Source organism: Mugil cephalus, chromosome 4 (assembly GCF_022458985.1).
Source record: "Mugil cephalus isolate CIBA_MC_2020 chromosome 4, CIBA_Mcephalus_1.1, whole genome shotgun sequence".
Taxonomy (NCBI): domain Eukaryota; kingdom Metazoa; phylum Chordata; class Actinopteri; order Mugiliformes; family Mugilidae; genus Mugil; species Mugil cephalus.
In genome coordinates this window covers 29683578-29711430 of record NC_061773.1, presented here as the reverse complement: position 1 = coordinate 29711430, position 27853 = coordinate 29683578, and the positions used below count along the sequence as shown (strand labels likewise).

Below are 27853 nucleotides of genomic sequence, written 5' to 3'. Positions count from 1 at the left end.
CTGTTTCTGTCTCTATGTCACAGTGTGGAGTTAAATTAGTCTGGTGGCTTGTTTCCACAATCCATGAGTGACTTAGTCTAAGTACAAGTCTTAAGTATAAAGTCTAAATATGCAGCTACACCTCCATCAGCCCCCTGATCCTGAACCAAACCCACCCATCACCCAGGGACGTCACTTCACCTGCCTGTTTATTGTCTATTACCAGTTTATGTTTTTCACAAGTTGACAATAAATAAGTCTTGAATCTTTTTATTATTATTATTATTATTATTATAATTATTATTATTATTATTATTATTATACAATTGAAAAGGGCAGCTTTATGAAGAATGATTATCTATCTAAGAAATAAATAACTGAGGTATATGGACATAAGTACAATTAACGAACAACAAAGGTAACAAGGTAAATAAATATTCTTCATTTTATAACATCTTACATGTCTTTTATATAATATCATTATATATATATCATATTCAGATATGCATTAAATATAGGGGTGATTGTTAGAAATCGTTATTTATGAGAAACCTTAAATCTTGAATTCCTGAGACATGAGCGCCAACATGGCGGCCGCTGGGGCTCGGGTGGGGGATGGGGGGCGGGGCAGGGGGCTGTTCCCGTAAATCACGTCCCCGACGTGGTGACGTCATCATGGATATAGAGCGGCCGTGTGGCGGAGTGGAGCCCAGAGAAGAAGAGCCTCCAGCGGGAGAGACGACTCAGATTTATCGCTCAAGCTGCTGGAAGTTTCAGACGTTTTGTTGGACTATACCTGGACATAACACAAGACGTTTCAGCAAATATATATATATTTTTTTTAAAATAAAACCACAGTTAAGCTACTTTGTTTAAAGTTTTTCTCATTTTGGACCTGAAAGTACAGCCATGCTCAGCCTGTGCCTCGTGTTGATTTTATCCGCCTCCGTGTTTTCAGAGTCGGTGAGTGAAAACGTTTCTGTCCGCTAGTTTCTTTCTTCTTTCTTCTTTTAAATTTAAGATGTTTTCCTTAAGTTTGAGTTCCTGAACTTTACATTCCGTGTGTTATAAGAGTTAACAGTTACCTGACGGCTGTGTTTTGTTTTAAACACGGTTTTATAAACGGTGAGTTTGTTCGGTTTGGTGCAGTGTTGTTAGCCGCTTAGCTTCGCTCCTCTGCGGGCAGAGACGTCCTCCGCTCCGGGGGGAGTTTGGGTCAAACCTGCCGGGACTGTGTTTCTTTACCTGTTTATTTCTATTTTAATCAACCAGAGACAGATTAATGTTACTGTACTGTGAGATACTCAGCGGACAGTTTATTATTTACACTGTTAATCTCATTGTCTTTCACTAAATCTTAGTTTCATATGATCAGAATATGTGTAAAATAACACAACTCATTATTGAGGAAATACAATTAACATAAAAGTTAAAGTTGCCATTTCATCAGATACAGGAGTGAATGTTATTTAACCCTCGTGCCATCATAAAGTGTGATTTCCATGTTTGTGTAACTTCGGTTAATTGTGCCATCATATTGTTTTTAAGCATTTTTTGATATTTCAAACTTAAATCTCCATTTTTACACCGTGTGACCTAAAATGTTCTGTTCTTGCCACTAAGGGACAAACTTGTCCTCTTCAAAAAGGCCCAAAAAGTAGTTTATGTTAAAATATTATTAACCTTTTTTAACATAAATCTTTAAATACACTTGAGTCCTAAATAAAAATACCAAACGTTTGATTGTCCTCTGCTTTGGCCCCTTTATATCCGTCATATCTGTTTGTTTTGGCGTGAGATTGTTCTGTGTGAAAAACAACAGCCTTGGACGCGTCAATGATTAATAGCAACATTGATTTTGTTGGATTTTATTTTTTTGTAGTGTCAGATTTAGAAAAACAAATGCACCTAATGAAGTTTCCAGCGAACATTTGTTCTAACGTTAGAAGACATGAGAAGAAATGTGAGCCGACATTTTCTGTGTAGTTTTTGTGGTGTTTGCAGGAAAATGTCACTTCTACCCCAGAAAAACTTACTTTCATGGCTGTTTGTGAGCTTGAGGCGTGTTTTAATGGGTTTTGGTGTTTTACATCTACAGGTAAATTATCCTTTGGAAGCATTTTATTAGTGTTTCCGCTTCTTAGATGTGAATATTAGCTGGAGAAATGATGCACCCACGCACAGCCTCATTGTAATTGGACTTTTGGACTGAAACTTGTTTATTTACTGTATGTTTAAGGTGAAGTTTTAAAGTTTTAACATTGAATAGATCATTCAGCGTTTTGCTTTTGTTTAACGTGACTTGGACGTGGATGATCTCTCTGGAAACCACCCACATACAACCTCCCCCTAAAGTCAGACGCCCAGTTCCTCAGTGCAAATGGTGTGAACGGCTGAAAAGTAGCAGCAGGTTTAACTACAGGCCTGAAATCGACTCATATTTGCTGTTTTGCTTCGGGTTTAGCCTTAAACGCTACGTTCCCTGAAGTTACCCCCCCCCCCCCCCCCCCCTCGGTTTTTCTGATTCCCCCCCTGGAATGTGACCTCTGGTGGCCTTGACTGGGCATCTTGGGGGATTTGCACACTTGGAGGGATGTGAATGGGGCCCTGGGGGCTTTTCATAAGGGACACTTCATCCCCCCTTTGCTTTCCTGCGTGTGGACACACCGACATATTTCCCACCAGAATATTCCCTCGCTCTGTAAATCAGCTCCAGATTTTCTGTCTTTTGTTTTGTTGCTTTTAGCGTCTTAGCTTTGACATCGGAGCAGCTTTTCTCGCCCTTTGTCTTTTTTTTTGCTGCTGTTTCCTTTGATGGATTCGTGGCCTCGGAGCTATGACAATCCTTCCCTCCCTCCTCCTCCACACTCCTTTCTTCTCCAGGTCATTATTGGTATGTGGAGTTTCCCACCTTATCGATAGCAGTGTTTTAGTTGGAAGTTATTGCTACATTTTAAAAAGTCTCTGGCTGAATCAGCTGAGGCCTGAGTATCAGTTCGTCCGAGATAAAACCAGGGCCAAACTAAATCCTGCCCGTCCAGCTTTTTTCCATTGACCTCAGCGTTTTCTGCTTATGTTTGGCCTCGAGTCCTTCAGCTCTGGGACAAAGGTGAAAGAAGGTGCAGGAAATACACAGAGAAACTATTTCTTTTTAAATAGTTTTTAAAAAAGCAAATCGGAGCAAATCTCCGTTTCCAGGCAGTTAAACTTTCTGCTTAAAGTTTAACTTGTTTCTGCTTTTTCATGCGTAAATCTTTAAATCCACTTCAGTCCTGATCATAAATACCAGAAGTTTGGTTAAGTTCTGACTTTTAACCCTGTAAATGTCAATGTTTGTGAAGACATGACAGTTTTTTTTGTAAAAAATGTAAATATTTTCAATAATCCACTGAAGAACACGTCCCTGTGAAACTCTTTACCACCAATTACATTAAAATAAACGAGTTTCCAGTTTATTAGAAGAACTATTATTTTTAAATAGGTCAGATATGATTATTTGTTTGTGTTGGTCTCAGCACCTTGATTTAACCAAATGTGCTTGAGGTAACAGTTGTGCTGGTTAATCGGGGTTTAAAATAAATAAGTAAACGCATAAAATCCTCTTTGGCTGAAGAGTTAATCCACGTTGCGCCACCAAACCTCAACTCGTCGCCTTTGGAGCCTCGACTCCATTTGCTGGAATGTGACTGCTGGTTTTCCCATTTAGTCTCCAATCATTTGCACGAGAATGATTTCTTCTTCTTCTTCTTCTTCTTTTTGGGGGGTGGTGTAGGGGGGGGCCCTGAAAAGCCTGCACACTGAAAAGGTTTAGAGGAAGGAGGGAGCGTGATAAATAGTACGACTAGGATGTAATAATGGCGGCTGCATTGCTGTCCGCTGGCCTATAAAATCCCTTTGCAGCGAGGAATGTTGGCACCGAGCGAGAGGAGGGTTTTTGTCCTTCCTGCCTGCGATGGAGAGAATCTGATCCCCCTCCTCCTCCCGCTCGACGCCCTCCAGCCCTTTTCAACCACTACATATCCCGGCAGTGGTAACAGGAACTACATGAATACATTCGGGGCAGAAGTTGACCATAAAACGCCTCCTTTTCTGTCTATATCGCTTTCATCTGACTTTGTTCGACATTTTCTGGTTAAACTCGAGACAAAAAAAGTGTTTAAAGTTTTCCAAGAAGCTCAGGTTTCATCCCCGAGGGACGTCAGCGAGGAGTTACGTTTCTCAAGATGTTTTTCTGGGTGGGTTTTAAAGCACAGGACGTCCGAAAACAGCCCAGTATTTTTAGCCTGAGACCCGATGTGACGTTTAATGATAAGTTGTGTTGGCTTTTTATACTTTTAACCCCAGAGCAGAGGAAGCGATTCATATTTACAACTTACAGGAGAACCACTGAGTCACAACTCCAGCTTTTAAATGTTATCTAGCTCGGAAAAGTAAAAGTTAAATGTCAAAAGAAGGGGTTTTGTAGATGGAAAGTAAAAGAACAAATAAATGTTTAAAATGTCGGAGCTGAATTCACAGCAATAAGAACATTAGTGCTGATTATTCTCCATTTACGTCGGTGGTTGGACTTGGGAACAAACGTCACATCTGAGTTATTGTCCCTGAAGAAGTTGGAAAACAAGATGCAGCAGAAACTAATCAGACGGGACGATAAGCGGAATATCACAGGAGCTTTAATTACTGTTTACATGCGGGCGAACATCATGGAAACTCAACCCGGGCGTAGAGACGATTCTCCCACTTTCAGAGCCGGAAATCCGTCTCCGGGGGCATTTCAGTTCAAAATTAGGATTCGGAAATTCCAACTTCCGAGTAGAAATGGAGCAGGGATGAGTCTGGAGACTGAAAGCTTCCTGCTGATTTACTTCATGACGTTTATTCTGAATCGTTTTGTTGGTCATGTTCAGCAGAACGTGTGTTTGTGTGTGTTTTCTCCAAACTGAACCAAACTCCAGAGATGGCAGATAAACCTCCTCCTTCCTTTTACTCCGACGTCCTTCCTGACCGACGTGTCTCAGAATAGCAGCTGGTCTTTGATGTGGTTTTTAGTGTGTGAGGTCCACATCTCTACAGTAGCTCTCACTAAACCTGTTGTCGGGTACAGAGGCGGCCTTGTCCCGTTCCAATCCACATAATTCAGCTGTGATTAACTTGTGCTCCTTTCGGGGCCTTTTGTGTTTCTCCACAAGCGTTTCCCTTTGTGACGAAGCCGTTTAATCTTGTTTTGGTTTTGTGGAGCGCGAGTTGTTTCCTCTGTCGTTTGGTTTCCTTGCGTTTTAGTCGGTGTTGGTCTGAGAGTGGAGCTCTGTGAAGACCAGGTCCCCACGGGACCAGAACCCAGAGGAAGCGTAGGGCCAGCCCTCGCTGGTTTGGCCTCGCTGGTTTTTTCCTCGCCGGTTTGGACTCGCTGGTTCGGCCTCGCCGGTTTGGCCTCGCCGGTTTGGCCTCGCCGGTTTGGACTCGCCGGTTTGGACTCGCCGGTTTGGACTCGCTGGTTTGGACTCGCTGGTTTGGACTCGCTGGTTTGGACTCGCTGGTTTTTTTTCCTCGCTGGTTTTTTCCTCGCTGGTTTGGCCTCGCCGGTTTGGCCTCGCCGGTTTGGCCTCGCCGGTTTGGCCTCGCCGGTTTGGACTCGCCGGTTTGGACTCGCCGGTTTGGACTCGCTGGTTTTTTCCTCGCTGGTTTGGCCTCGCTGGTTTTTTCCTCGCCGGTTTGGACTCGCCGGTTTGGCCTCGCCGGTTTGGCCTCGCCGGTTTGGCCTCGCCGGTTTGGACTCGCCGGTTTGGCCTCGCTGGTTTTTTTCCTCGCTGGTTTTTTCCTCGCTGGTTTTTTCCTCGCTGGTTTTTTCCTCGCTGGTTTGATCTCGCTGGTTTGGACTCGCTGGTTTGGCCTCGGCTCTTAATTGAGCGCATCGAGGGCCCCGGCTCCATTGTAGACGGCCCAGGAATGTGGGCGCTGAGATCTTGGCTACTTAGCTACTACCCACTCTTTATTCTGCCAAACTCAACAGCACACAAGTCTGGATTCATCTTGGTTTAAAGGGGTTTAGTTCGGGAAGAACGACAGTTCTGTCCATGTCCAGTTACAGCCTCGAACTGATGCATAATTAAAGTAATTCATGCCTGAACCACTAAATAAAATGTCATTTAGATACTGATTTTACTGCTACTCAGTGCGAAGATAACGTTGCATAAACTGTACGAACGTGTTGTCGTTCGACTTGTGTCTTGAATAAGCTCGAGCTGTTTATTCACCTTTAAATGGGCTCGTTTCCACGGAGGCTTAAAAAGTTGACAGTCACATTCAAGGCCTTTTAAAAAGCCTGAAATAACTCTGGGGCTCAGATTTGCCTGATTTTTCATCTTTGTGTCTTAAATTTAATCCATAACCTTCTTAAAAAGAGTCACTTGTTCAGACTTGCAGAACTTCTGCATGAGGATCATTTCATCTGCTTCTTTTATCGTCATCCACCTCCATATGTTTTCCTGAACAAATGAATCAGTTGTTTTAAAAAACATTCATTTTCTCATCAGACGAGCAGAACATCTTTATATTTATTCAGTATTTATTCACATATTAGTGCAGCGCGATTATATCCGTGTTTTGAGGAGTATTTAATCTAAACTGTGGAACAAACCAATGAAACGTGGTTTTATCCACCAAAATGAAGGTCGAAGAGGATGTGACAGTCTCCACTGTTTATAAATGGCTTTTCTAACATAGTTTATGCAGATAATTCATGTCCGTGCTCCTTCTCTGGCCTTTATCAAGCCCTGAGTGGGTTTGTCTTGGATGGATACGTCGTGTTTTAAAGCTGCTGATCGTCGCGCTGATAAAAGCTCCTCGGTGGCTCACGTTTACTCTGCTGCTTTGTAACGTGTCTGATCTGAGGCAGCGATTCGTCGCCGGAGGCCTCAAATTAAAAGCTGGAGGACGTCTGAGACGCTGTAGAGCTGGACTCGGACCGAGCGTCGGGTCCGAGCGTCGGGTCCGAGCGTCGGCTGAGCGCGACGTCCTCATGGACGAGGAAGTGACCAATAAATGCCACATCGATAAGATCAGACGTTCCCTCGGGAGGCGCTCGACGAAACTCAATTAGTTTTATCAGCGGAGCCTGAATCAACCCGTCTGCTGCTACTGTCTTATCTCCACGGCTCAGGAAGTCTGAGATAAAAACAAGAGCTCCAGGTTATTGTCCACATTAAATGAGTAATATTTGTTTGGTGACGAAGGGAGAAGACACATGCGGCTCAGAAGGAGTTCAGGGCTGGGTTTGTTTGGACAGGTGTGAACACGCCCTGCTCAGGTGATTACACTCAGGTGTGAAGGCTCTGATTTACTGATTCAACATCAGCTCATTTAGAGACTGAAACATTTTAACTGTAAAAATAGGAGATTGGCTTCAGGAATTCTTCTTCTCTTTGTGTTGGGTTTGAATCAGTTTCTGTTTGGTCGTGTTACTGCTGATCCAACGGGACCGAGTTATTTACGAGTGTCTCTCAGCGTCCTGTTCTCTAAAGATTCTCTCTGACGTTACGTCACAACAACATGTTACAGTCACAGACCAGAGGCTTCAGAGGTTTGTTTGTCCACCAGGAAATAAAAACATGATAAATCTGTGAGAGGACTTTGTGAATTATAATCTTCTCTCCTGAGCTAATTCTCCTGTAACCAGGGATTTATGATCAATCATATATGATGATCATATATTTACCACTAATAAGCTGTGGTTTGCAGCGCTGCCTCGTATTTCACCTGTTTACTGGAAATAAACAAACTCTTGATTTGATCCAGATCATCAGAAAACTACAGCTTTAAATACACTAAATACATCCTCCCTGAGAGCACGAGATGATTAAAAAAAAACCACGACGACGCAGTCGAGCTGCACAAAAGCAAAGACACAACAAGGATTAGGACGTAAAGCTCAACATTAGTTTGGTAAAAATCCTCTTTCATAACCAGTGGAAGGAGTTTGGAGGCTGACGTGTGTCTGCAGATGCTGCTTTCATCATCATCATCATCATTTCATCAGAGCTCAGACGTGTCCAACCAACCAACGTAGAATATCTGAGGCTGGTTCTGATATCAGGGTTTGATTGGTTCTGGTCTCATCTAGTCTGGTTCTGTAAAGTTACCGTCACATTTATAGTTACTGAGTCACAGTAACATTTAAGGTTTCTTAAAGCCAGTTATGCTAACGTTAACGTCAACTTTAACTTTTTAACTCATCAGTCACGTGTGACAGACGCAATGAGACGTCACAGGAAACTTGTTGAGTTATTGTTTGTTACACAAACTGGTTACAAACCCACTGATGAGGAACTTTGCTGTGGGTCGAGACGTGAAACGAGTCAGATACGTTTCACAAGGACGTCATTTCTAAGAAAAACGCCCACGTACCTGCATTTTATTAGTGGAAAATATATAACGTGTCTAAGATTGTCTGAATAAATGAGCCTTATGCTGCAGGTCTGAGTATCTGAGGCTGGAGTTACTCTTCTCATCCCTGAAACTCTTCACAGCTTCACTTTTACTTCAGTTCATTTGGCCCCTGAGACTCAGAAAACATCAATAATTGACTTTTCCTTGAAAGGTCAAGAGACGCAGAAAGACTGAGGAGGCACATTCCTCGGTGCCGGTGCTTTCAGGCGCCGTGTGAATGGACCAGATGCTCCTCAGCGTGGCGGCAGATGGAGGGATTGTTTCCCCGCTTTAATAAAGGACGAGGCCGGCGGAGGCTTAGCCCCCAGATACCTCCGTCATTGAAACGCTCGCGAGGCGTTCACTGGCTTTGTTAGTGGTCAATGGGAGGGACGAGTCCCTGAAGACTGGGAGGACGGGTCTCAGGGAATGTGGAAGGTTTAGGACGTCCATGCTGGAATCAACACGTTCTTCTTTATCGTGTTTGCCTCTGATCCACTGGAGTCAAACCTCCGTAGTTTATTGTTACGTACGTGGTTGAAACGCGTCCTGTACAGAAACAGAACCCTGTGTTTAAAGTGTTTCCCTGATGGATCCTTTGAGCTGTGGAACAGGATGAGCTGAACTCCTCTGTTGTCAGTTCCCAGTTCCTTCCATTAAATCCATCTGCTCGCCTGAAAACTGGCGATTTGGCTTCGGTCCACGTCCGGCTTCTTATCAGCTGTCGCACATTAGTCAGAAACGTACGAGGAGGACGAGGCCTAATGGACGAGGACGCTCTGGGATCCTGAATGTGTCGGGAATCTTGTTCTGCTCCCACTTCTCTGGGATCCTTCCAGGGATTCGTGGCTTCTCCGTGGACGTCGTGACGCTGTTTGTTGAGAAAACATTGGGCTGAAAGCGAGCGACTGACGCTCCTCAGTTCTCTGAGGCTGTGGAGGATTTTACAGGAAGAAGAGCGGTTATGTTTTAAAACGTTAAACCCAAACTAAGGCCAAACTTCTAACACAAGAGAAACAGATATGTTACAACTGTAATTATTAGAAACCACTAAAAGTCTCCATGTAGAACTGTTTTTATTAATGTTAAAATCTTTTTATCTCACAAACCTCGAGCTGGACGACTAAAAACCTCCAAACTTTGATTTTCTAACTAAAGAAATAACTAATAAGGCTTTAGATGATGTGATATGTGGGATGAAATAATGGAGTTTTTTATTGACGGGTCCTTCGCGCTGTGGAAATGAAAATATTTGTGTCAGTTTCTCGGTTATAAATTAAACCGTTTCTGTCTGTTTGTAGTAACTCTTTAGTTTTTCCAGGAGATCCGTGTGAAACATTCCCTTTTATTGAGAGCTTCCAGTATCTGACGCCGCAGCTGATTTTCATGTTGACTTGGTTACGCAACCTCAGCTTTTTGTTTCTCCCGTGTCCTTTTCTCTCTCGGCCGAACAAGTTTAAGTTCACACATGTTTGTGTTGTGTTAGGACGAGTCAAGCAACACGAACACTGGGGATTTCTCTCTTTCTTTCCTTCTTTCTTTCTTTCTTTCTTTCTTTCTTTCTCTCCTTCTTTCCTTCTTTCTCTCCTTCTTTCTTTCCTTCTTTCTTTCTTTCATTCTTTCTTTCCTTCTTTCCTTCTTTCCTTCTTTCTTTCTTTCATTCTTTCCTTCTTTCTTTCTTTCTTTCTTTCTTTCTTTCTTTCTTTCTTTCTTTCTTTCATTCTTTCCTTCTTTCTTTCTTTCTTTCCTTCTTTCCTTCTTTCTCTCTCTCTTTTTCTTTTCTTTAACCCTAAATGCAGCTTTAAGCTGAGATTTCCAGTCTTGTGTTTGTTGTCTGAGCCACATTCTTCTTGTTAAAGTATTTAACTGCTTGACTGGACCAGAAGCCGCCGGCATCGACTCGACGTGACGCTCACATACGTTAAATCCTTCAGCGTTTAATCTTTTCCCTGCGTCGTCGTTGTCGTCGTGGTCGTGAATAAACGCAGCGAGTCGGGACAAGTCTCCACGCGATGCTGCTACAAACAAGGTTCGACTCCTCACGGTCGTATTTATAGCTCCAGAGAAAATACAGAAAATACAGGAGGAGAAAACCTTTATTCTCACCTTTATCTGTTAGTGGGGACATTAGAAGAACAACACGAGGAAATAAAAATACTAAAAAGTTTTGATTTGCTCTGATGGTTGTTGGATGTTGCACAGATGAACCAGGTGTAACTGGGTCATGAAGTTTTATATCAGATCAGATAAAAATGAAATAAAGACAAAAGGACTCGACACTGATCCATAGAACTAAATAACACAGTGACATGAAAGAAATCAGTCCTGATGTTTCTATGGACCTGATGTCACCACCAGGAAACAGTGATGCTTTAATACTAGAGGAAACTTTTATCAGGAAAAGTGGATTCGTTTCAGTTTTAGTTCGTTTCAGTTCTGATAAACGCAGCTAAATAAAAGACGCTAACGCTGTGTTGATCCGGTTCCTTCTTCTAACGCACTGATTCCTTCACTTCTCTTTTCTGTGGCTGCCTGTAAAAATACGTCTCAGATCAGCTGTTTCCCGTAAAACCGGACTCGTGGACTCGTTGCAGATGTTTGTAAAAGGCCGGTGGGGAGTCGAGCTCTAAACAGGAGCCTCTGTGGACTCGTAAATAATTTATTTTGTGGTTTTTGTAGCAATCAGCGAAGGCACAGGTGTGTAAACTCTGTGGAGGAACATTAGTCACGATATTATTCGCCTTAATGTTGATGAATGTTGTGCAGGACGTGCACATCTGTAGAATAACAAACCACAGAGAAGTAAAAGCAGAAGCCCGGGGGACGATGGGGGACGGGACGATGGGGGACGATGGGGGACGGGACGATGGGGGACGATGGGGGACGATGGGACGATGGGACGATGGGGGACGATGGGACGATGGGGGACGATGGGGGACGATGGGGGACGACGGGGAAACGTTGGACTGAATCCGTCTGACTCACGTCGTGGCCTGAAAGAGTCGATTCATGGTCTAACGTGACTCAGGGACTCGCTGCAGCGTGACTCTGCCTGGAGTCACAGTTTCACATCCAGCTGGATGAACGTGGTCCTTCACTCACCGGCCACTTTATTAGGTACACGACTGATTCAGCCGCCGCCTCCTGTTTAGTTTTAATGAGTCATTTTACAAATGTTGACCCGTGTTCATGTTCAACGTGAGCTATAAAATCCCGCCCGTTCTCCCTGTGATGATCCCATATAAATGTAATGAAATAAACGTATTCTACGTCTGTGAAGAGGAGAGGGAGGAAGTACCGGCTTATTTTATCCACCTCTGCAAACTCACAGCGTTGCTATTCCAAGTATTTGTTTCCTGCCTCAGGGCGACTCCGTTAAATGAAGCTTCGGGAGGAAGTCACGACTTTTAGTTCCCTGTAAAAAACAAACACATTTCCAACGAGGAACAAACATGTTTGTGTTTTCTTCTTCGTTTTCACCGACTTCCTGTCCAACGAGCTTCAGTCGTTCCCCTCAAAACGTGATGTTTGTGTGTTTTTAAACAGTCTCTAAAAACGTCTTCTGACTTTAACCGTCTTAAATTATTCATTGTTTATCTACAAACTAATATAATAAGACTAAAATGTCTTTACAGCTCAGGTGTCAAACATACGACAGATCTGAGCCGAGCATCAATTTACAACAGTTAAAGTCTGGAAATTACATAGAAAACTGATTTTTTTTATCATCAAACTAACTTCAACCTCTAATTTGTCCATTATTTGAGAAAGAAATTAATTTTTTTGAAAGATAGTTCTTTTCTGCTCTAAAACAAACTAAACCAGACTCTTAAAACGTGTGAAATCATTAGTTTATGTGATGAGATTAAAATGTCTTTTAGTAACGAGTCTCTGCTGGTTCAGGACCTGATGTTCAGGCTTTTCTCACCTGTTTGTGGTTCAGTGTTAATGCTGATGAAGTGTTTGTGTGTTTGCTCTGATGATAATTAGGCTGATTAAAGGGGGGGGGGGGGGTCATAATGAGATTAAAGGGAGTGGGTGGAGTCCACTGATAATCTGATTATTATTACAGAGCTGGAAAGTCATAGTTTTATTGATGAATCTGGTAAAAATTGTTCATTTTTTTGTTTGATATAAATATTTTTGCTTTTCTGTTTGGAGAAAAACTGACCAAGAACTTAAATCATCTAAAAAAACAAAAAAACAACAAACTGAATGTCCATGTTCAGATGCTTTGTTTGTCCAAAGCCAGAAATGTGAGTAAAGTCTAAGATTTAAAGACAGAAACATGTCTCTAGTTCCAGACTCTCACTCGCTGGTTTAATAAACCAGGTTTAATGATTAATCTGTTGATCCTTAATGATTAATAGACGACGGATTAACTTCTAAAATCAGTTCTGATGCAACAGGAGCAGAATCTGGGGTCACTTTGTTCCTTTATTTGAGTTAATGCAAAGTAAAAAGCAAATCATTGACGATGTCTTGGCCTGAAAGTGGAATTTTGTCGTGTCCAGTGTCATTAACCCAGAACCAGTTTAAGGTGACACACAGAGTCTAGTGCTAATGCTAACGTCAGACTATAGACCAGTGTTTAAATAGAGGAGAGAGCTAGCAGGAGGAGAGAGCTAGCAGGAGGAGAGAGCTAGCAAGAGGAGAGAGCTAGCAGGAGGAGAGAGCTAGCAGGAGGAGAGAGCTAGCAGGAGGAGAGGAGAGAGCTAGCAGGAGGAGAGGCAGAGAGAGAGCTAGCAGAGGAGAGGAGCTAGCAGGAGGAGGAGAGCTAGCAAGAGGAGAGAGCTAGCAAGAGGAGAGAGCTAGCAGGAAGAGAGAGCTAGCAGGAAGAGAGAGAGCTAGCAGGAGGAGAGAGAGCTTTGCAAGAGAGAGAGCTAGCAGGAGGAGAGAGAGCTAGCAGAGAGAGAGAGCTAGCAGGAAATAGAGGAGAGAGCTAGCAAGAGGAGAGAGCTAGCAGGAGGAGAGAGCTAGCAAGAGGAGAGAGCTAGCAGGAGGAGAGAGCTAGCAGGAGGAGAGAGCTAGCAGGAGGAGAGAGCTAGCAAGAGGAGAGAGCTAGCAGGAGGAGAGAGCTAGCAAGAGGAGAGAGCTAGCAGGAGGAGAGAGCTAGCAAGAGGAAAGAGCTAGCAGGAGGAGAGAGCTAGCAAGAGGAGAGAGCTAGCAAGAGGAGCTAACCAGCTACACATGATAGAAAGAAACACAACATGACAGCTTCTTTCCTATTGGTGGAAACATGCATCCATCAGCCAATCAGGACATGATGTGTCAGTGGTTGCTAAGCAACAGTGAGGCTATATTCAGTCTATGGAGACAGGAGACAGTTTAGAGACATTCAGACATTATTACTGGTTGGACACCTGATAGTTTTGGACGTGGTTTTTATTTAATTTATTTATAGTGCTAACCAATGCTAAGCTAGCATCCACTAAGCCCCGCCCTGTCTCTGGTGTGTCCCAGCAGGTGAGGGAGACGGAGACGTGGATGCCCATGAAGACGGTCGCCGTGACGACGCACCACGGCGACCTGGAGTCATCGGGAGACTCCAACGGTTCGGACTTCGTCTTCCCGGACGACAGCGAAGACGACGAGGACGACGAAGACGACGCAATGACGGATTATTTCTCTGGGTCTGGTGACGAAGGTCGGTCCCAATAAAATAACGAAATAATTTAATGATTAAATGATTAAATACTTATCGTCACATGTTTAGTTTGTAGCTAAACAAGAATCTGTTTGTCTCCTCAACAGCAACCGAGTCTCCTGATCCATATTTCAGGCTTTCAGCCAAGGTGAGTCAGTCCTTCATCATTTACCTGCTGGTGTTTACCTGGTTATTATTATAGTCACCTGGTTATTTACCTGGTTATTATATTTACCTGGTTATTTACCTGGTTATTCTCATATTTACCTGGTTATTATCATATTTACCTGGTTATTCTCATATTTACCTGGTTATTTACCTGGTTATTGTTGTATTTACCTGGTTATTATCATATTTACCTGGTTATTGTTGTATTTACCTGGTTATTCTCATATTTACCTGGTTATTGTTGTATTTACCTGGTTATTATCATATTTACCTGGTTATTTACCTGGTTATTTACCTGGTTATTGTTGTATTTACCTGGTTATTATTATATTTACCTGGTTATTATTATATTTACCTGGTTATTATCATATTTACCTGGTTATTTACCTGGTTATCATCGTATTTACCGTCTCGGCTCTTCCTCTTCAGCCCGACGTGAACGATAACATGATCCCGGACCTGGAGCGCCCGGTCCGGCCGACGGTGGACGAGGTGGACTTGGTCCGACAGAGCAACGAGATCCCGTTGGTGAGGAAGGAGCCCAGCGAGGACTACCCGTCCAACGTCTTCATGTCCCACGCCGGGGACGACAGCATCCTCAACAACACCAAGGTCCTCGCAGGTCAGTAGAAACTAAAGGGAGAAAGACCCACGGCTGCTTCGTCTCTTTGTCTTTGTCCCCCCGTCCTAAATGAAACTCTGTCCCGTGTCCTCCTCCAGCTCTGATCGCGGGCGGCGCCGTCGGCCTCCTCTTCGCCGTCCTCCTCATCCTGCTGCTCATCTACCGCATGAAGAAGAAGGACGAGGGCAGCTACGAGCTGGGGAAGAAGCCCATCTACAAGAAAGCCCCCACCACCGAGATCTACGCATAGACCCTGAACTCACCGCCCCCCCGCCCCCCAGACCACACACCTCACTCATCCTCCTTAAAAACAACCAATCAGGCCTCACGCTGCCTCTTCTTCATCCTCACCATCCTCCTCATCCTCCTCCAGCTGAATCAGGAGAGAAGAACGCTGCTGCTGCTCTCTCGACCAATCAGAGGCTTTGTTTTGGTGGGACCAGGAAGTGGACTTCCGGCCGCGGTACTCCGTGATCTCACGTTTGTTTGTCTTGTTTTTATTACTTTGCTTCACGAGAGAGAAAAAGAAAAGAAAAATGCGACGAAGCGGACTCACGTTCTCCTCCGGTTAGAAACACTAATGGTACACGTTATTTATTCTTCCTCTCCGTCTGCTCACGTTACTGTAGCCACGACTTCCACGAATGTTTTTATCTCATGAAAGAAAGAACTGATGCTAATTATTAACAAGCTGGTGTTAATTTTTAATGTTTCTGCAGCGATGATTCAGTTCATGTCGTGTAAACTTTCATTAAAATGACCTTAAAGGCCTCTTTTTTTTTTTTTTATTTCCTCTAAACCTTCCAACATGTTTAGTTTCTCGTCATGTGGGAAAAGTTCAGTCTGAGGCGAAGCAGCAGAGACGTAAAGAGACGTAAAGAGACGTAAAGAGACGTAAAGAGACGTAAAGAGACGTAAAGAAGCTGAATTAATGTAGGAGTTTTACTGCTGTATCATCATCGTCACCACCGCGGTGCCTTCAGGGTTCATTCTTACCGACACCTACAAACCTCCAGCTAGCTTAGCTTAGCATCAAGCGTCCCAGCTCTTTTAGCTTCGGTTTCCATCCAAACTTTAGTTTGAATTTTATTCCAGATTTAAGAGAAAGATAAAGAAAGTGAACAGATGAAGTTCCTGTTTCTAGGATAAAGTTTTGATATTTGAAGATGCGTTTCTTCGCTGCTGACGCAGAAACTTTCTGGTTGCAGCCAAAGAACATTTCAGTCTCTGAGCTGAGCTAAGCTATGCTAAGCTACGCTAACTTTAGCCTCCGTTTTATTCCTTTCATCTGAAACCACATTTGCCAAAATCCTGTTGGAACAACAACACGTTGTTTTAAGCTGAGAAGAATCTGCTCATACGTTTGTTTCTCTGTTGTTTTGTTTTGTTCTGGTTGGATGTTTTTTCTCAATAAGCTACAAGGACTCGTTTAATATTTCTGTTCAGTCTGAGCCTCGACGCTCACGTTACTTAGCACACGGTCGACCAAGGACATGTAAATAGTCACTAGATTAAAAAAAAAAATAAAAAACAAAAAAAAAAAGCAGATATTAAGTTGGTACTTAGCCGCATCCTGGAAACACAAATATCTACCAAATATTTAAAAGCCAAATTCCTGTTTTTAGCCTCTGTAACATTGATGATGTGATTTTACTGTAAATGAGTCTTGATGCTACCAGTGCTAATACTAACTCACCTCCTCGCAGTAGATCAACCTCTTCCCTTTTATTTTTATGATCATTTTGTATTAATTTAACTGTCAGATTATTTTATTGCCTTCTTTCAGGTTTGGGGTGTTTCGCCCGTTTTAAGCTGTTGTATATGTGATTTTAAAAGTTTTATATACACTAGTTTGAGATTTTCAGAGGCAAATAGTTTTGAAACTTTTTATTTTGTAAGAGTTTCTATTATCTTTTAGACCATTTTCTTTTTGTATTTATGTATTTTGTTGTTGTATTCTTGTGTGTAGAAGGAAGGATTGTGTGGTTGGTGTTCATCTCGTTTTTCTGGGGACGTTGTCCGATGACCTCGGGTCGATTATTAGAGGCTCCGTTCTCTTTTTGCCTTTTCTTTTTGTCTCCACACGTTTCCCCCGAAGTGTATTTTGTAAAAACAAGGTCCAGCCGCCGCCTTTAACTCATAGAAACCAAAAACGACCAAGAAAGTTGAGCCTCCACCTGTGACGTGGTCGGAGTGAAGCTGAAAGGAACTGGTGGTCGGACCCGGGTCTGGACCATGAACCTGAGAAACGGAGGATGTTCTGCTGCTTAATGCCACAAACACATCGTGTGAATCACCAGTGGAGCGGAGAAGCCAATGAATCATTGGGCTCCTCCTGCAGGTTCTGATTTATTATTGGAAATAAAGCTATTTTTATGCACATTAACATTTTAAAACGGCTTCGTCTCCGTCTTTGTGTCTGTCTCTGTCTCTGGAACAAATAAATATTTATAAAAAAAGGCAGAAATATACAAAGAGTTAAAGATGCTTTAATTTAAGATGCTATTAGCTTCGAATTTATTAACACTTTTTATTCTAAGGGTCAATTTGACTCAAATTATTACAATAAAAGAAAATCCCAAGTTTTTGTATCAGGTACTTTATGTTTCTTTATTGAAAACCTAAATATCTCTTTACATATAACAACCAGCCCAACATCCATCTACAATACAAGTCACATGACCAGAGAAATATACAGATATATTATAGAAATATACAGATCACTATGAACTTAAATAGAAATATGTCTTTGTATCATTTCTAAGTTCATATTCTTGTTCTCTATAATATTTGGTATAAAAAAAACTATTATCTAGAATAATAATATATACTATGTTGTATTATGGGCCAGTGTCCACATTAAATTAAATAAAAATCTATTCTAATCATATATTTAGAGACGTTAAACGGTTAAAGATTAATACCATGAGGGTTAAACAGGCGACCTGGAGTTTTATCAACAGGAAAGTTTTAACAAGATTATCCATTCGGAAAATTCCAACCTAAAAATAAATCGATAGATAAGATACTGATGGAGGCAAATTAGTTCACACACACAGCGGCAGGTAGTCAAACCAACTTCCTCCTCCCAGGGACGCCCCTACGGTCTATGGAGGAGACGTGTTTAGTCCATATTTATATACAGTCTATGGAGGAGACGTGTTTAGTCCATATTTATATACAGTCTATGGAGGAGACGTGTTTAGTCCATATTTATATACAGTCTATGGAGACGTGTTTACTCCATATTTATATACAGTCTATGGAGACGTGTTTAGTCCATATTTATATACAGTCTATGGAGGAGACGTGTTTAGTCCATATTTATATACGGTCTATGGAGGAGACGTGTTTAGTCCATATTTATATACAGTCTATGTAGAGACGTGTTTAGTCCATATTTATATACAGTCTATGGAGGAGACGTGTTTAGTCCATATTTATATACAGTCTATGGAGGAGACGTGTTTAGTCCATATTTATATACAGTCTATGGAGGAGACGTGTTTAGTCCATATTTATATACGGTCTATGGAGGAGACGTGTTTAGTCACATCATATCACGGCAGGTTAGTCCAATTCTACATCCTAGGAGGATCATCTGAGCAAAATACACAAGGAAATGTTTTAGTTCCAAGGTTTTCGTCTATGTAGGTAACACGTATAATGTTCAATTCAATAGTTATGGATAATGTTTCCTGTTTTTCAGTTATTGGACACTATATATAAACGATGTAAAATTAATGGCCACGATAACCGCTTCAAACAGAGGTTTAAAAATAAGGTCAGGAGACGTGTTTAGTCCATGTTTATATACAGTCTATGGAGGAGACGTGTTTAGTCCATATTTATATACAGTCTATGCTCAGGTCAGTGATATCGGCTGAATCTCCTCATGTTCAGTTTCTTTCACACGTTCACCTTCTGCTGTCAGTCTTTTGTGTCCCACACAGCAAACAATGGACGGGGAGACAAAGGAAGGAACTGGACACCGGGACGGTCCTGCAGCCTGAGGTGAAGAGGACGAATCAACCGTCGGGCGTCTGAGTCTGTTCTGGAGGTTTATGAATACTTCTGAATACAGTCAGAATAATTAAAGCCACAAACCTGAGCAGTGAACCCAACTAGTCACTGATCACATGACCATACCAACATGGCCGCCTGCATGAGGACGGTGAGGAGTCCACTGTCCATAGTACCACGGTCAGTCCTGAACTCTAACTAAAGTACTACTACTGCTAAAAGGACATGCTAACGCTAATAGAACAGAACTGACAACTTCACCAACTATGGGACACAAACAATAAAAAGCACATTAACACCTGTGAGGTTTGACATTCTTCACCTTCATGGAAATCTGCCTCAATTTTAAAGTTGAATGAATGAATGAAATCATGCAGAGAAAAAAACAGTAAATGATGAAGGTTAAAAGAAAAATAAATAAATAAATGATAAAGTCTAAATAGTTTTCTTTCTGTGACGCGTATCTCTGGGTTCTTGGTGGTTTTATGATTGTGGGTCAGATGTTTTGTTCTAATCTGGTTTGTTTTCATATTGTCTGTGTGCGTCTGGTTCTGTGATTGTCTCCTGTTTGGTTGTTGTTTTAAAGTCTTCTGTGTTTGTGTTGTGTTGCTGCCTCGGGACTGTGGAATGTAGCATTTGTGCTAAGTCTGGAGCATTGATGGCTAATGCACCAATGTTTATTAATGTGCATTGTCCCATGTTCAGTAAATGATCAGCTTTAGCTGCTGCACTAGCTGATTTATTTATATGACATAAAGGACTAAACGTATGTGCAGCTTCAGTTCTGCTCTATTAGTCGACTTTCTGCTGTGTTTTTACGAGCGAAGTCATCGACTGGTCACATTCAGACTTTATTTATCCCGACAGGACAAATCATCCCACACACAGTGGATCTGTACAATAAACCAACAACAATAATAATAATCAGCCATAAAATCAGTGCTCATTAAGGTCATTAAAATCAGGGAGCCATTAAATAAATAAACAGATAAAACCTTAAAAGGCTGCATCTAAAACGAGGCTAAACTAAATGTTATTTATAGTATTTGCATCATGCAGAGGGACACGATGCTGCCCTTGTCTTGGTCACTGGTTAAAAAGGGCTGAAAGTTTAAAACATGAAGCGTGAATAAGCCCCAGACGAACCTGAGTGTGTTTGTTTCCGTCGCCTCCAGAGACTCTGGAGCAGACGGTGACTGTGTCGAGGGTAAACAGACGTAATGTGTGTGTTTTCTGACATTCATGCAGACAAGCTGCTGCCTGTTCAGCTCCGCTCTGACGGGAAAAACACGCCGACACCAGCGACTGGGAGCGGCGCTCACATTCCTGCAAAACACTGATTCACTCATCACCAGGGAGCCAGTCAGCTACTGTACCTACATCTACAACATCTACATCTACAACATCTACAACATCTAAAACATCTACAACATCAACAACATCTACATCTACAACATCTACAACATCTACATCTACAACATCTACATCTACAACATCTACAACATCTACAACATCAACAACATCTACTTCTACAACATCTACATCATCTACAACATCTACAACATCTACAACATCAACAACATCTACTTCTACAACATCTACATCATCTACAACATCTACAACATCTACTTCTACAACATCTAAAACATCTACAACATCTACATCTACAACATCTACAACATCTAAAACATCTACAACATCTACATCTACAACATCTACAACATCTACAACATCTACAACATCTACATCTACAACATCTACATCTACAACATCTACAACATCTACATCTACAACATCTACTTCTACAACATCTACTTCTACAACATCTACAACATCTACAACATCTACTTCTACAACATCTACAACATCTACAACATCAACAACATCTACAACATCTACATCTACATCTAAAACATCTACATCCACAACATCTACAACATCTAAAACATCTACAACATCTACAACATCTACAACATCTAAAACATCTACAACATCTACAACATCTACAACATCAACAACATCTACAACATCAACAACATCTACAACATCTAAAACATCTACAACATCTACAACATCTAAAACATCTACATCTACAACATCTACTTCTACAACATCTACAACATCTAAAACATCTACAACATCTACAACATCTACAACATCAACAACATCTACAACATCAACAACATCTACAACATCTACATCTACATCTAAAACATCTACAACATCTACATCTACAACATCAACAACATCTACATCTACATCTACAACATCTACATCAACAACATCTACAACATCTACAACATCTACAACATCAACAACATCTACATCTACAACATCTACAACATCAACAACATCTACTTCTACAACATCTACAACATCTACAACATTTCTTTTAATATCCAGGACTTTTAGCTGATGACCACTGGCCTTTACAGGAGAACATTCAGTGTGTTTTTAGGATTTTATTGTTGTTTATTTATTTATTTTTGATGTAAAACAGAAACAGGTGAAATCTTTTGGAGATCTGAGCTCATCGGTTCATTGTCTTTGCATGTGAGATAGTACGGAAGCCCAGAGTGGTCATACATCCTGTGATAACGAGCACAGGATGGAAGTTACCTTCCTTCCTCAGACGCCAGCGACGCAGCAGCTAAACAAAATCAACTAAAAAATATAAAAATATATCCTGTTCATGCAAAGTAGATTAAAAACATGACAATATACAACATAAAGAGCCAGATGGCTACGGATAGAGAAGGAAGGAAGGAAGGAAGGAAGGAAGGAAGGAAGGAAGGAAGGAGGGAAGGAAGGAATTTTAGAGATTTTCCTCCTGGTTGTTCCATAAATCAGCCTTCAGGGTAAAAGTGTTTTATGAAGTATGTTGTGGTTTATGTGTAGTTTGTTTCTAAGTGTATCCTCTGTGTGCTGCCTTCAGGGCCCCTGGGAAAAAGATCAAGAGGTCTCAGTGGGACTAAACTAACCCGGTTAAATAACTAATAAATAAATGAATAATATAATATCTGCAGAGCGTTAAACTCTAAACCAGGAAACACTGGGATCAATATTCAGGCGTCTGTTGACATGAGTCGTTATTATGGATGTAGAATGATGTGAGATATTTTTCTACTCTTTATAAATTTCTACTACATGAAGCTACTTTTAAACAGCTCTGAATATGAAGAAGTTTCATTTCACAGTGATTCTGGTTGTGAAAGATTCGTTTGTTCAGGATCTAAAATGATCAGAGGTGAATTTTCTTCCTGTTTGTTTAATTGTGGGACTTTGGTTCCGTCATCGTCACCGTGGGGATTTTCCTCAGAACGTGAAGGAGATGAAGGAGATGAAGTGATGTGTTGAACAAACTGAGTGTAACATTTGATCTCATTGTCATTATTGGTGATTTGATCTTTGTAGCGTGTTCACACAGATTCTCGTCCTCAGGAGCATTTAGGGGGATTTCCAGGACGAGTCGCTCCAGGTTCTGTTGTTCTTCACCTTTCAACTCGTTTCAATGTCTCTGCACCTTGATGATGATGAAGATGATGATGAAGATGATGATGATGATGATGAAGATGATGAAGATGAGGAGGAGGAGCAGGAACAGAACACTGGTTCATTTAGTGTTTATTTATATTTATAATTCATTTACCTCCGACTCATTTGATTTATATTGATATTTATATTTTATTTTATATTTTATATGGGAAACTCCAGCATGTTTCTGATGGAGGGTTCCTTCTAAAACACGTTTCTGATGGAGGGTTCCGTGTGGAACATGTTTCTGTTGGAGGGTTCCGTGTGGAACACGTTTCTGATGCAGGGTTCCGTGTGGAACATGTTTCTGATGGAGGGTTCTGTGTGGAACATGTTTCTGATGGAGGGTTCCGTGTGGAACACGGTTCTGATGGAGGGTTCCGTGTGGAACATGTTTCTGATGGAGGGTTCTGTGTGGAACATGTTCCTGATGGAGGGTTCCGTGTGGAACACGTTTCTGATGGGGGGTTCTGTGTGGAACACGTTTCTGATGGAGGGTTCCGTGTGGAACACGTTTCTAATGGAGGGTTCCGTGTGGAACACGTTTCTAATGGAGGGTTCCTACTAGAACATGTTTCTAATGGAGGGTTCCTACTAGAACACGTTTCTGATGGAGGGTTCCGTGTGGAACACGTTTCTGATGGAGGGTTCCGTGTGGAACATGTTTCTGTTGGAGGGTTCCGTGTGGAACATGTCCGTCTTCTCTTTCCTCTGGATGTGCTTTGAATGTCGGGATGTGTTCGTGTTCCGGGGGAAATTCTGACTCTTATCAAACATCAGGTCACTTTTCATTTGCATCAGTATCTTCAACCAGTGAACGACATTTAAAACTGGTTCTAGTTTCTATCTTTAACTCCTCCTCCTCCTCCTCCTGCTCCTCTTCCTCCTCCTGCTCCTGCTCCTCCTCCTCCTCCTCTCCCTCCTCCTCCTCCTCCTCCTCTTCCTCTCCCTCCTCTTCCTCTCCCTCTTCCTCCACCTCTTCCTCCCTCCTCCTCTTCCTCCTCCTCCTCCTCCTCCTCCTCCTCCTCCTCCTCCTCCTTTTTTGTAAAAACCAGTTAATCATTAAACATTAAAACACAGATTTCCTCCATTAATAAGTTTCTGTTCAGTTCCAGTTGAATTAAATCAGGAGTGAGGACGAGAAAGGACATGGGGGGACACACAGAGGGAGGTGAAGGAAGACATGGGGGGACATGGGGGGTGAAGGAGGACAAGAGGGGACGAAGTGTGAGAGACAGTGCGGAGGAATTACAGAGGAATGACTGGAATGTCCTGAATGACTGTGAAGGAGGACACTTTAGGACGTGTCCGTGTCCCTCTGTGTGTCCCTGTGTGTCCCCCTGTGTGTGTCCCTCTGTGTGTCCCCCTGTGTGTGTCCCTGTGTGTCCCTCTGTGTGTGTCCCTCTGTGTGTCCCCCTGTGTGTGTCCCTGTGTGTCCCTCTGTGTGTGTCCCCCTGTGTGTCCCCCTGTGTGTCCATGTCAGCGTGCTAACATGCTAACGTGTTATGTGTCGTTATGTGTCGTGCTAACATGCTAACGTGTTATGTGTCGTTATGTGTCGTGCTAACATGCTAACGTGTTAATTTTGACAGCCCTACTTTATATAAATATATTCCTATATTAGCGGCTACATGTGTCGTGCTAACAGGCGTTAGCTCTGAGACGTTTGTGGTGGGAACATAAATAAACCTTCAGGTTCTTTATTGAGCTTTTCCACCATCTTCCTTCCTCACAACAAAACAAAATAAAATAAAATAAAAAAGGGCGGCACAGTGGCTCGGTGGTTAGCGCTGATGCCTTGCAGCAAGAAGGTCCGGGTTCGAGTCCAGCTCGGGTCTTTCTGGGCGAGTTTGCATGTTCTCGCTGTGTTTGCGTGGGTTCTCTCCGGGTTCCTCCCCCTCCAGAGACATGTTCATTAGGCTGGTGAATCTAAACGGACCCTGTGTGTGAATGGTTGTATGTCTCAGTGTCTCAGTGTCAGTCCTGCGATGGACTGCAGACATGTCCAGGTTGGAGACATGTCCAGGTTGGACCCGCCTCTCACCTGACGCCAGCTGGGATAGGCTCCACCCACCTCCACAACCCTAGTGAGGACCAAGCGGTTTAATTATAAAAGCGTCAGAGGTTCTGTTGTGTTGATGTTAGTTTGTAGATGTAGAATCATGTGGACGTGTTTAGAGGAGAAGGAACAGAACAAACAAACCTCCAACTCAGGCTCAGAGGTCGAATCCCGATAAATCACTATTCTCCATCTGGTTGTTGTTTAAATGTCCGTCCAACACATGAACGACTCTTGTTTATTATATGACGTAATAGGTGAAATTAAAGGGGCTCGTATTAACGTGGTATTAACCCGCTGAAAAGACACGTATCGCCCCCTAGTGTGGAGGAGGAGAACATGTTCCCGTCAGTTATTAGATTTTCTCCGCTGCATGTAAACATTCAGAAAGGTGAGTTTCCATTAAACTGTGGATGTAAAGCACTGACTGATGTCGTACCCGTGATGAACAGCTGTTATATCAGAACCAGACCCACGTTGGACCGGTTCTAACCTGATCCTGTTGTGTCTGTGTGTTTGTGTTAATTAACACGTGTTGATCACGTTAAACGACACGCGGCCGTGTTTATGTGTTTAACACGTTTCCCTCCTTTGTGCGACCAGACAACAACAACAACACTGAGCCGATGAGGAACTTTAACGGTTCACATGCTTTTAATAACTGGAATAAAGTCTGGTCCTCCTCCGCCCTCATGTCAAAACAAGGAGCTGATCACAGAACAAACATGTCTGTGACTGAAGGAGGTTAAATCAGCCTCCGCCTCCATCATCTGCTGCTGAGCTGCTGCTCTTTGTTTCTGCCTGGAAACAGAATCCGTTTCACTCTTTTCATCGCCGACATTATAGGAACCTGATCTGACGTCCAGCATTCCTGCCCAAGAAAGGGAGGAGGAGGAGGAGGAGCAGGAGGAGGAGGAGGAGGAGGAGGAGGAGGAGGAGGAGGAGGAGGAGGAGGAGGAACAAACAGTCTGGAAATGAATCAGAAAAACACAACACATGACGAAACACATGTTGTTAGAAACGATTCAGACTCGTCCACTTTGGTTTGATTTGTTGAAGCTGTTGAACCTGATTCCTGAACTTTATGACTTTACTCTCATAGTGAAGCTGGAGACTTTGACCGTGACACAAAGAATTTAACTTATGTAACGTTGTGTTTATGTAAATGTTGTTTTTTTGTTATGAGCTCAGTCACTTTGTCACGTGTTAGTTGATGGTGTCACATCAGTGGTAGAATTAATTATTCGGATCCTCATTACATCATCACTACTCTCCCTGGGCTCCAGTCAACAATTAAACAAATGAAATAGTATTATTAATAATAATAATAAGAATGAATCAACAACAGTTAAGCTACTAATAACAAAAGGTATTTACAACATATCTATAAATAGTCTGTGACTCTGACTCATGAGCTCATAGAGATGTTGGTGGTTTCCTCTCATCAGCTGATGCTCCAACATTTCTACTGGATGAAGGTCAGGACTTTGACTTGTTCCTAAACATTCATCTGGTTCTTCTGGAGAACCACTGGTGTTCTTGGGCTCCTTGTCTTCCTCCATGACCAGTTTCTCTTCACATTCAGCTCATGGACTCATGTCCTGACATTTTCTTTCAGAGTTCACTGGTAGAATTCACAGTTCATTGGTCCATCAATGATGAGCAGATGCAGCAGAACAGGCCCAAACCAGGACATTAGCGCCCCCATGTGTCATGGAGGGATGAGGTTCTGATGCTGGAATGCAGTGTTGGTTCATCTCCAAACATTTAAACCAAACTATTCTACTCTGGTCTCATCTGGCCACTAAGTCTAAGGTCTGGGTCAGGTTTTATCTTCTGAAACGTCACCGATGCTTAAAGACTGAAAACATACAAACTTTTTATTGGTTGGACAGATTATTAATTTAAATAATATAAATATAACTAAGACTAAGACATAAATGGACCAATATAATAATAATAATGATAATAATAATAATAATAATAATAATAATAATAATGAACCAGTGTGGTGGGGTCTGTCAGGCATCAGAGATGCTACATCTCTGGCCCTTTAATAAAATGCTATGCTAATGCTAATGCTAATGCTATGTGTGGTCAGATGTTGAGTCCAATTCCAGGTGTTTCCTCCTTGTTGCATCTTTAGAGGTGAAGTCCAGACAAACTTTAGACAAACGTTTGGTCTCAGACGTGTTGAAGCTTCACTTCCATCCATGCAGCTATAGAGCTAAGGAGGCTAAGCTAATGAAACACTCACTGGAACCAGATCAGTCTGGTTACTACTGTTAGCATTAGCACTGTTAGCATCAGCACCGTTAGCATCATGATGCTAGTATCAGGACTCATCTTTACCACTAAACATTGACCCAGTTGTCTTGTAGAAATGTTCTTTTTGAGCAGCGTGTTTGTGCATCACATCGTGGTTGTTGTGTACGTTTCTACGTCCTAATAACAACTAATATTTAAACAGCACAAAAACTAATCCAGCCTCAGGTGTTTTCCTGTGAACCAGATCTCTGCTCACTGAGGGATCAAAGATCTGAAACAACCCTCAGAGTTTCTCCTGTTTGTCGAGCGCATTGTGAACACAGTGATTGTGAAACGTGTCCTGAGTAAACAGAGAGTTTGAAATATCAGCACAACCTCCAGTGAATTTACAGTCAGACGCTTTGATTCATTCAAGAAGCTCCTCACACGCAAAATCTCTCACTTTTCAAAAAAAATTTGATATTTGAACAGTGTAAAAACAAATGTGGTTGTTTGCGCTTCTGCTTTTGCACAAACATGTTGAGATATTAAAATAAACTGTTTTATATTTCCTGGTGACTTTACTGTGATATACGGTGAAATAATCCCACATGTCCACATATAAGGACGTTTTATTTATATTTATCTATGTCTCATCATGTTTCTGTGTTTCCTGAGGATGCTAATTAGCATTGTTGCTATAATCAGTCATATTTGCCTGAATAGTCCATTAATGTGCATTAAAGTCCCTATAAAATAAATAAACAAGTTATACTTCTTAGGTCGTTGGATAAATTAAAGATAAACACCGAACAGAAGCCGGGGCCTCGGCAGGTTTGAGCTCTGGGTCATTTTATTTTGACTTTGTTGCTGGTTTTATAGTATTTTATAGTATTTTATAGTATATGTTTTGTACCTGTAAATGATGGAGGCTGATATTTGTGTTTTCTGCTAAAGTCAAGGCCACAGTAGAATAAAATGGAAGCAGTCCAGTGAATTCATTCAGCTGAATGTGCAGAGACAGAAGAAGAGAAGCGTTGAAACCACAAAACGCTGAGTTCAGGTTTGTCTTCAGAAAGTACCGTACGTCTAACGGGGACTTTCACCTGTTCAGATGTTTTTACTTTGTCTTCCACTTCCAATAACTGAG

At 42.0% G+C, this 27853-nt stretch overlaps 2 protein-coding genes across 2 annotated transcripts in view; both read left to right on the top strand.

Annotated features, from left to right (window-relative positions):
* Positions 1–27853, top strand: part of LOC125006460 (nuclear factor 7, ovary-like) — a 1183669-nt gene that overhangs the window by 383665 nt on the left and 772151 nt on the right. The window lies entirely within an intron of this gene.
* On the top strand, positions 686–17236 carry sdc4 (syndecan 4). The gene is made up of 5 exons (XM_047582548.1): positions 686–942; positions 13870–14050; positions 14158–14198; positions 14648–14840; positions 14939–17236. The coding sequence occupies exons 1-5, from the start codon at positions 889–891 to the stop codon at positions 15088–15090; spliced, it is 621 nt and encodes a 206-aa protein (XP_047438504.1). The 5' UTR covers positions 686–888; the 3' UTR covers positions 15091–17236.

Bases quoted from the DNA above. Each gene is read 5' to 3' on its own strand.
- sdc4 (XM_047582548.1), top strand. From the start codon at position 889: ATGCTCAGCCTGTGCCTCGTGTTGATTTTATCCGCCTCCGTGTTTTCA. The intron at 943-13,869 runs GTGAGTGAAAAC...GTGTCCCAGCAG, and splicing joins CCTCCGTGTTTTCAGAGTCG to GTGAGGGAGACGGAGACGTG. The intron at 14,841-14,938 runs GTCAGTAGAAAC...GTCCTCCTCCAG, and splicing joins CAACACCAAGGTCCTCGCAG to CTCTGATCGCGGGCGGCGCC.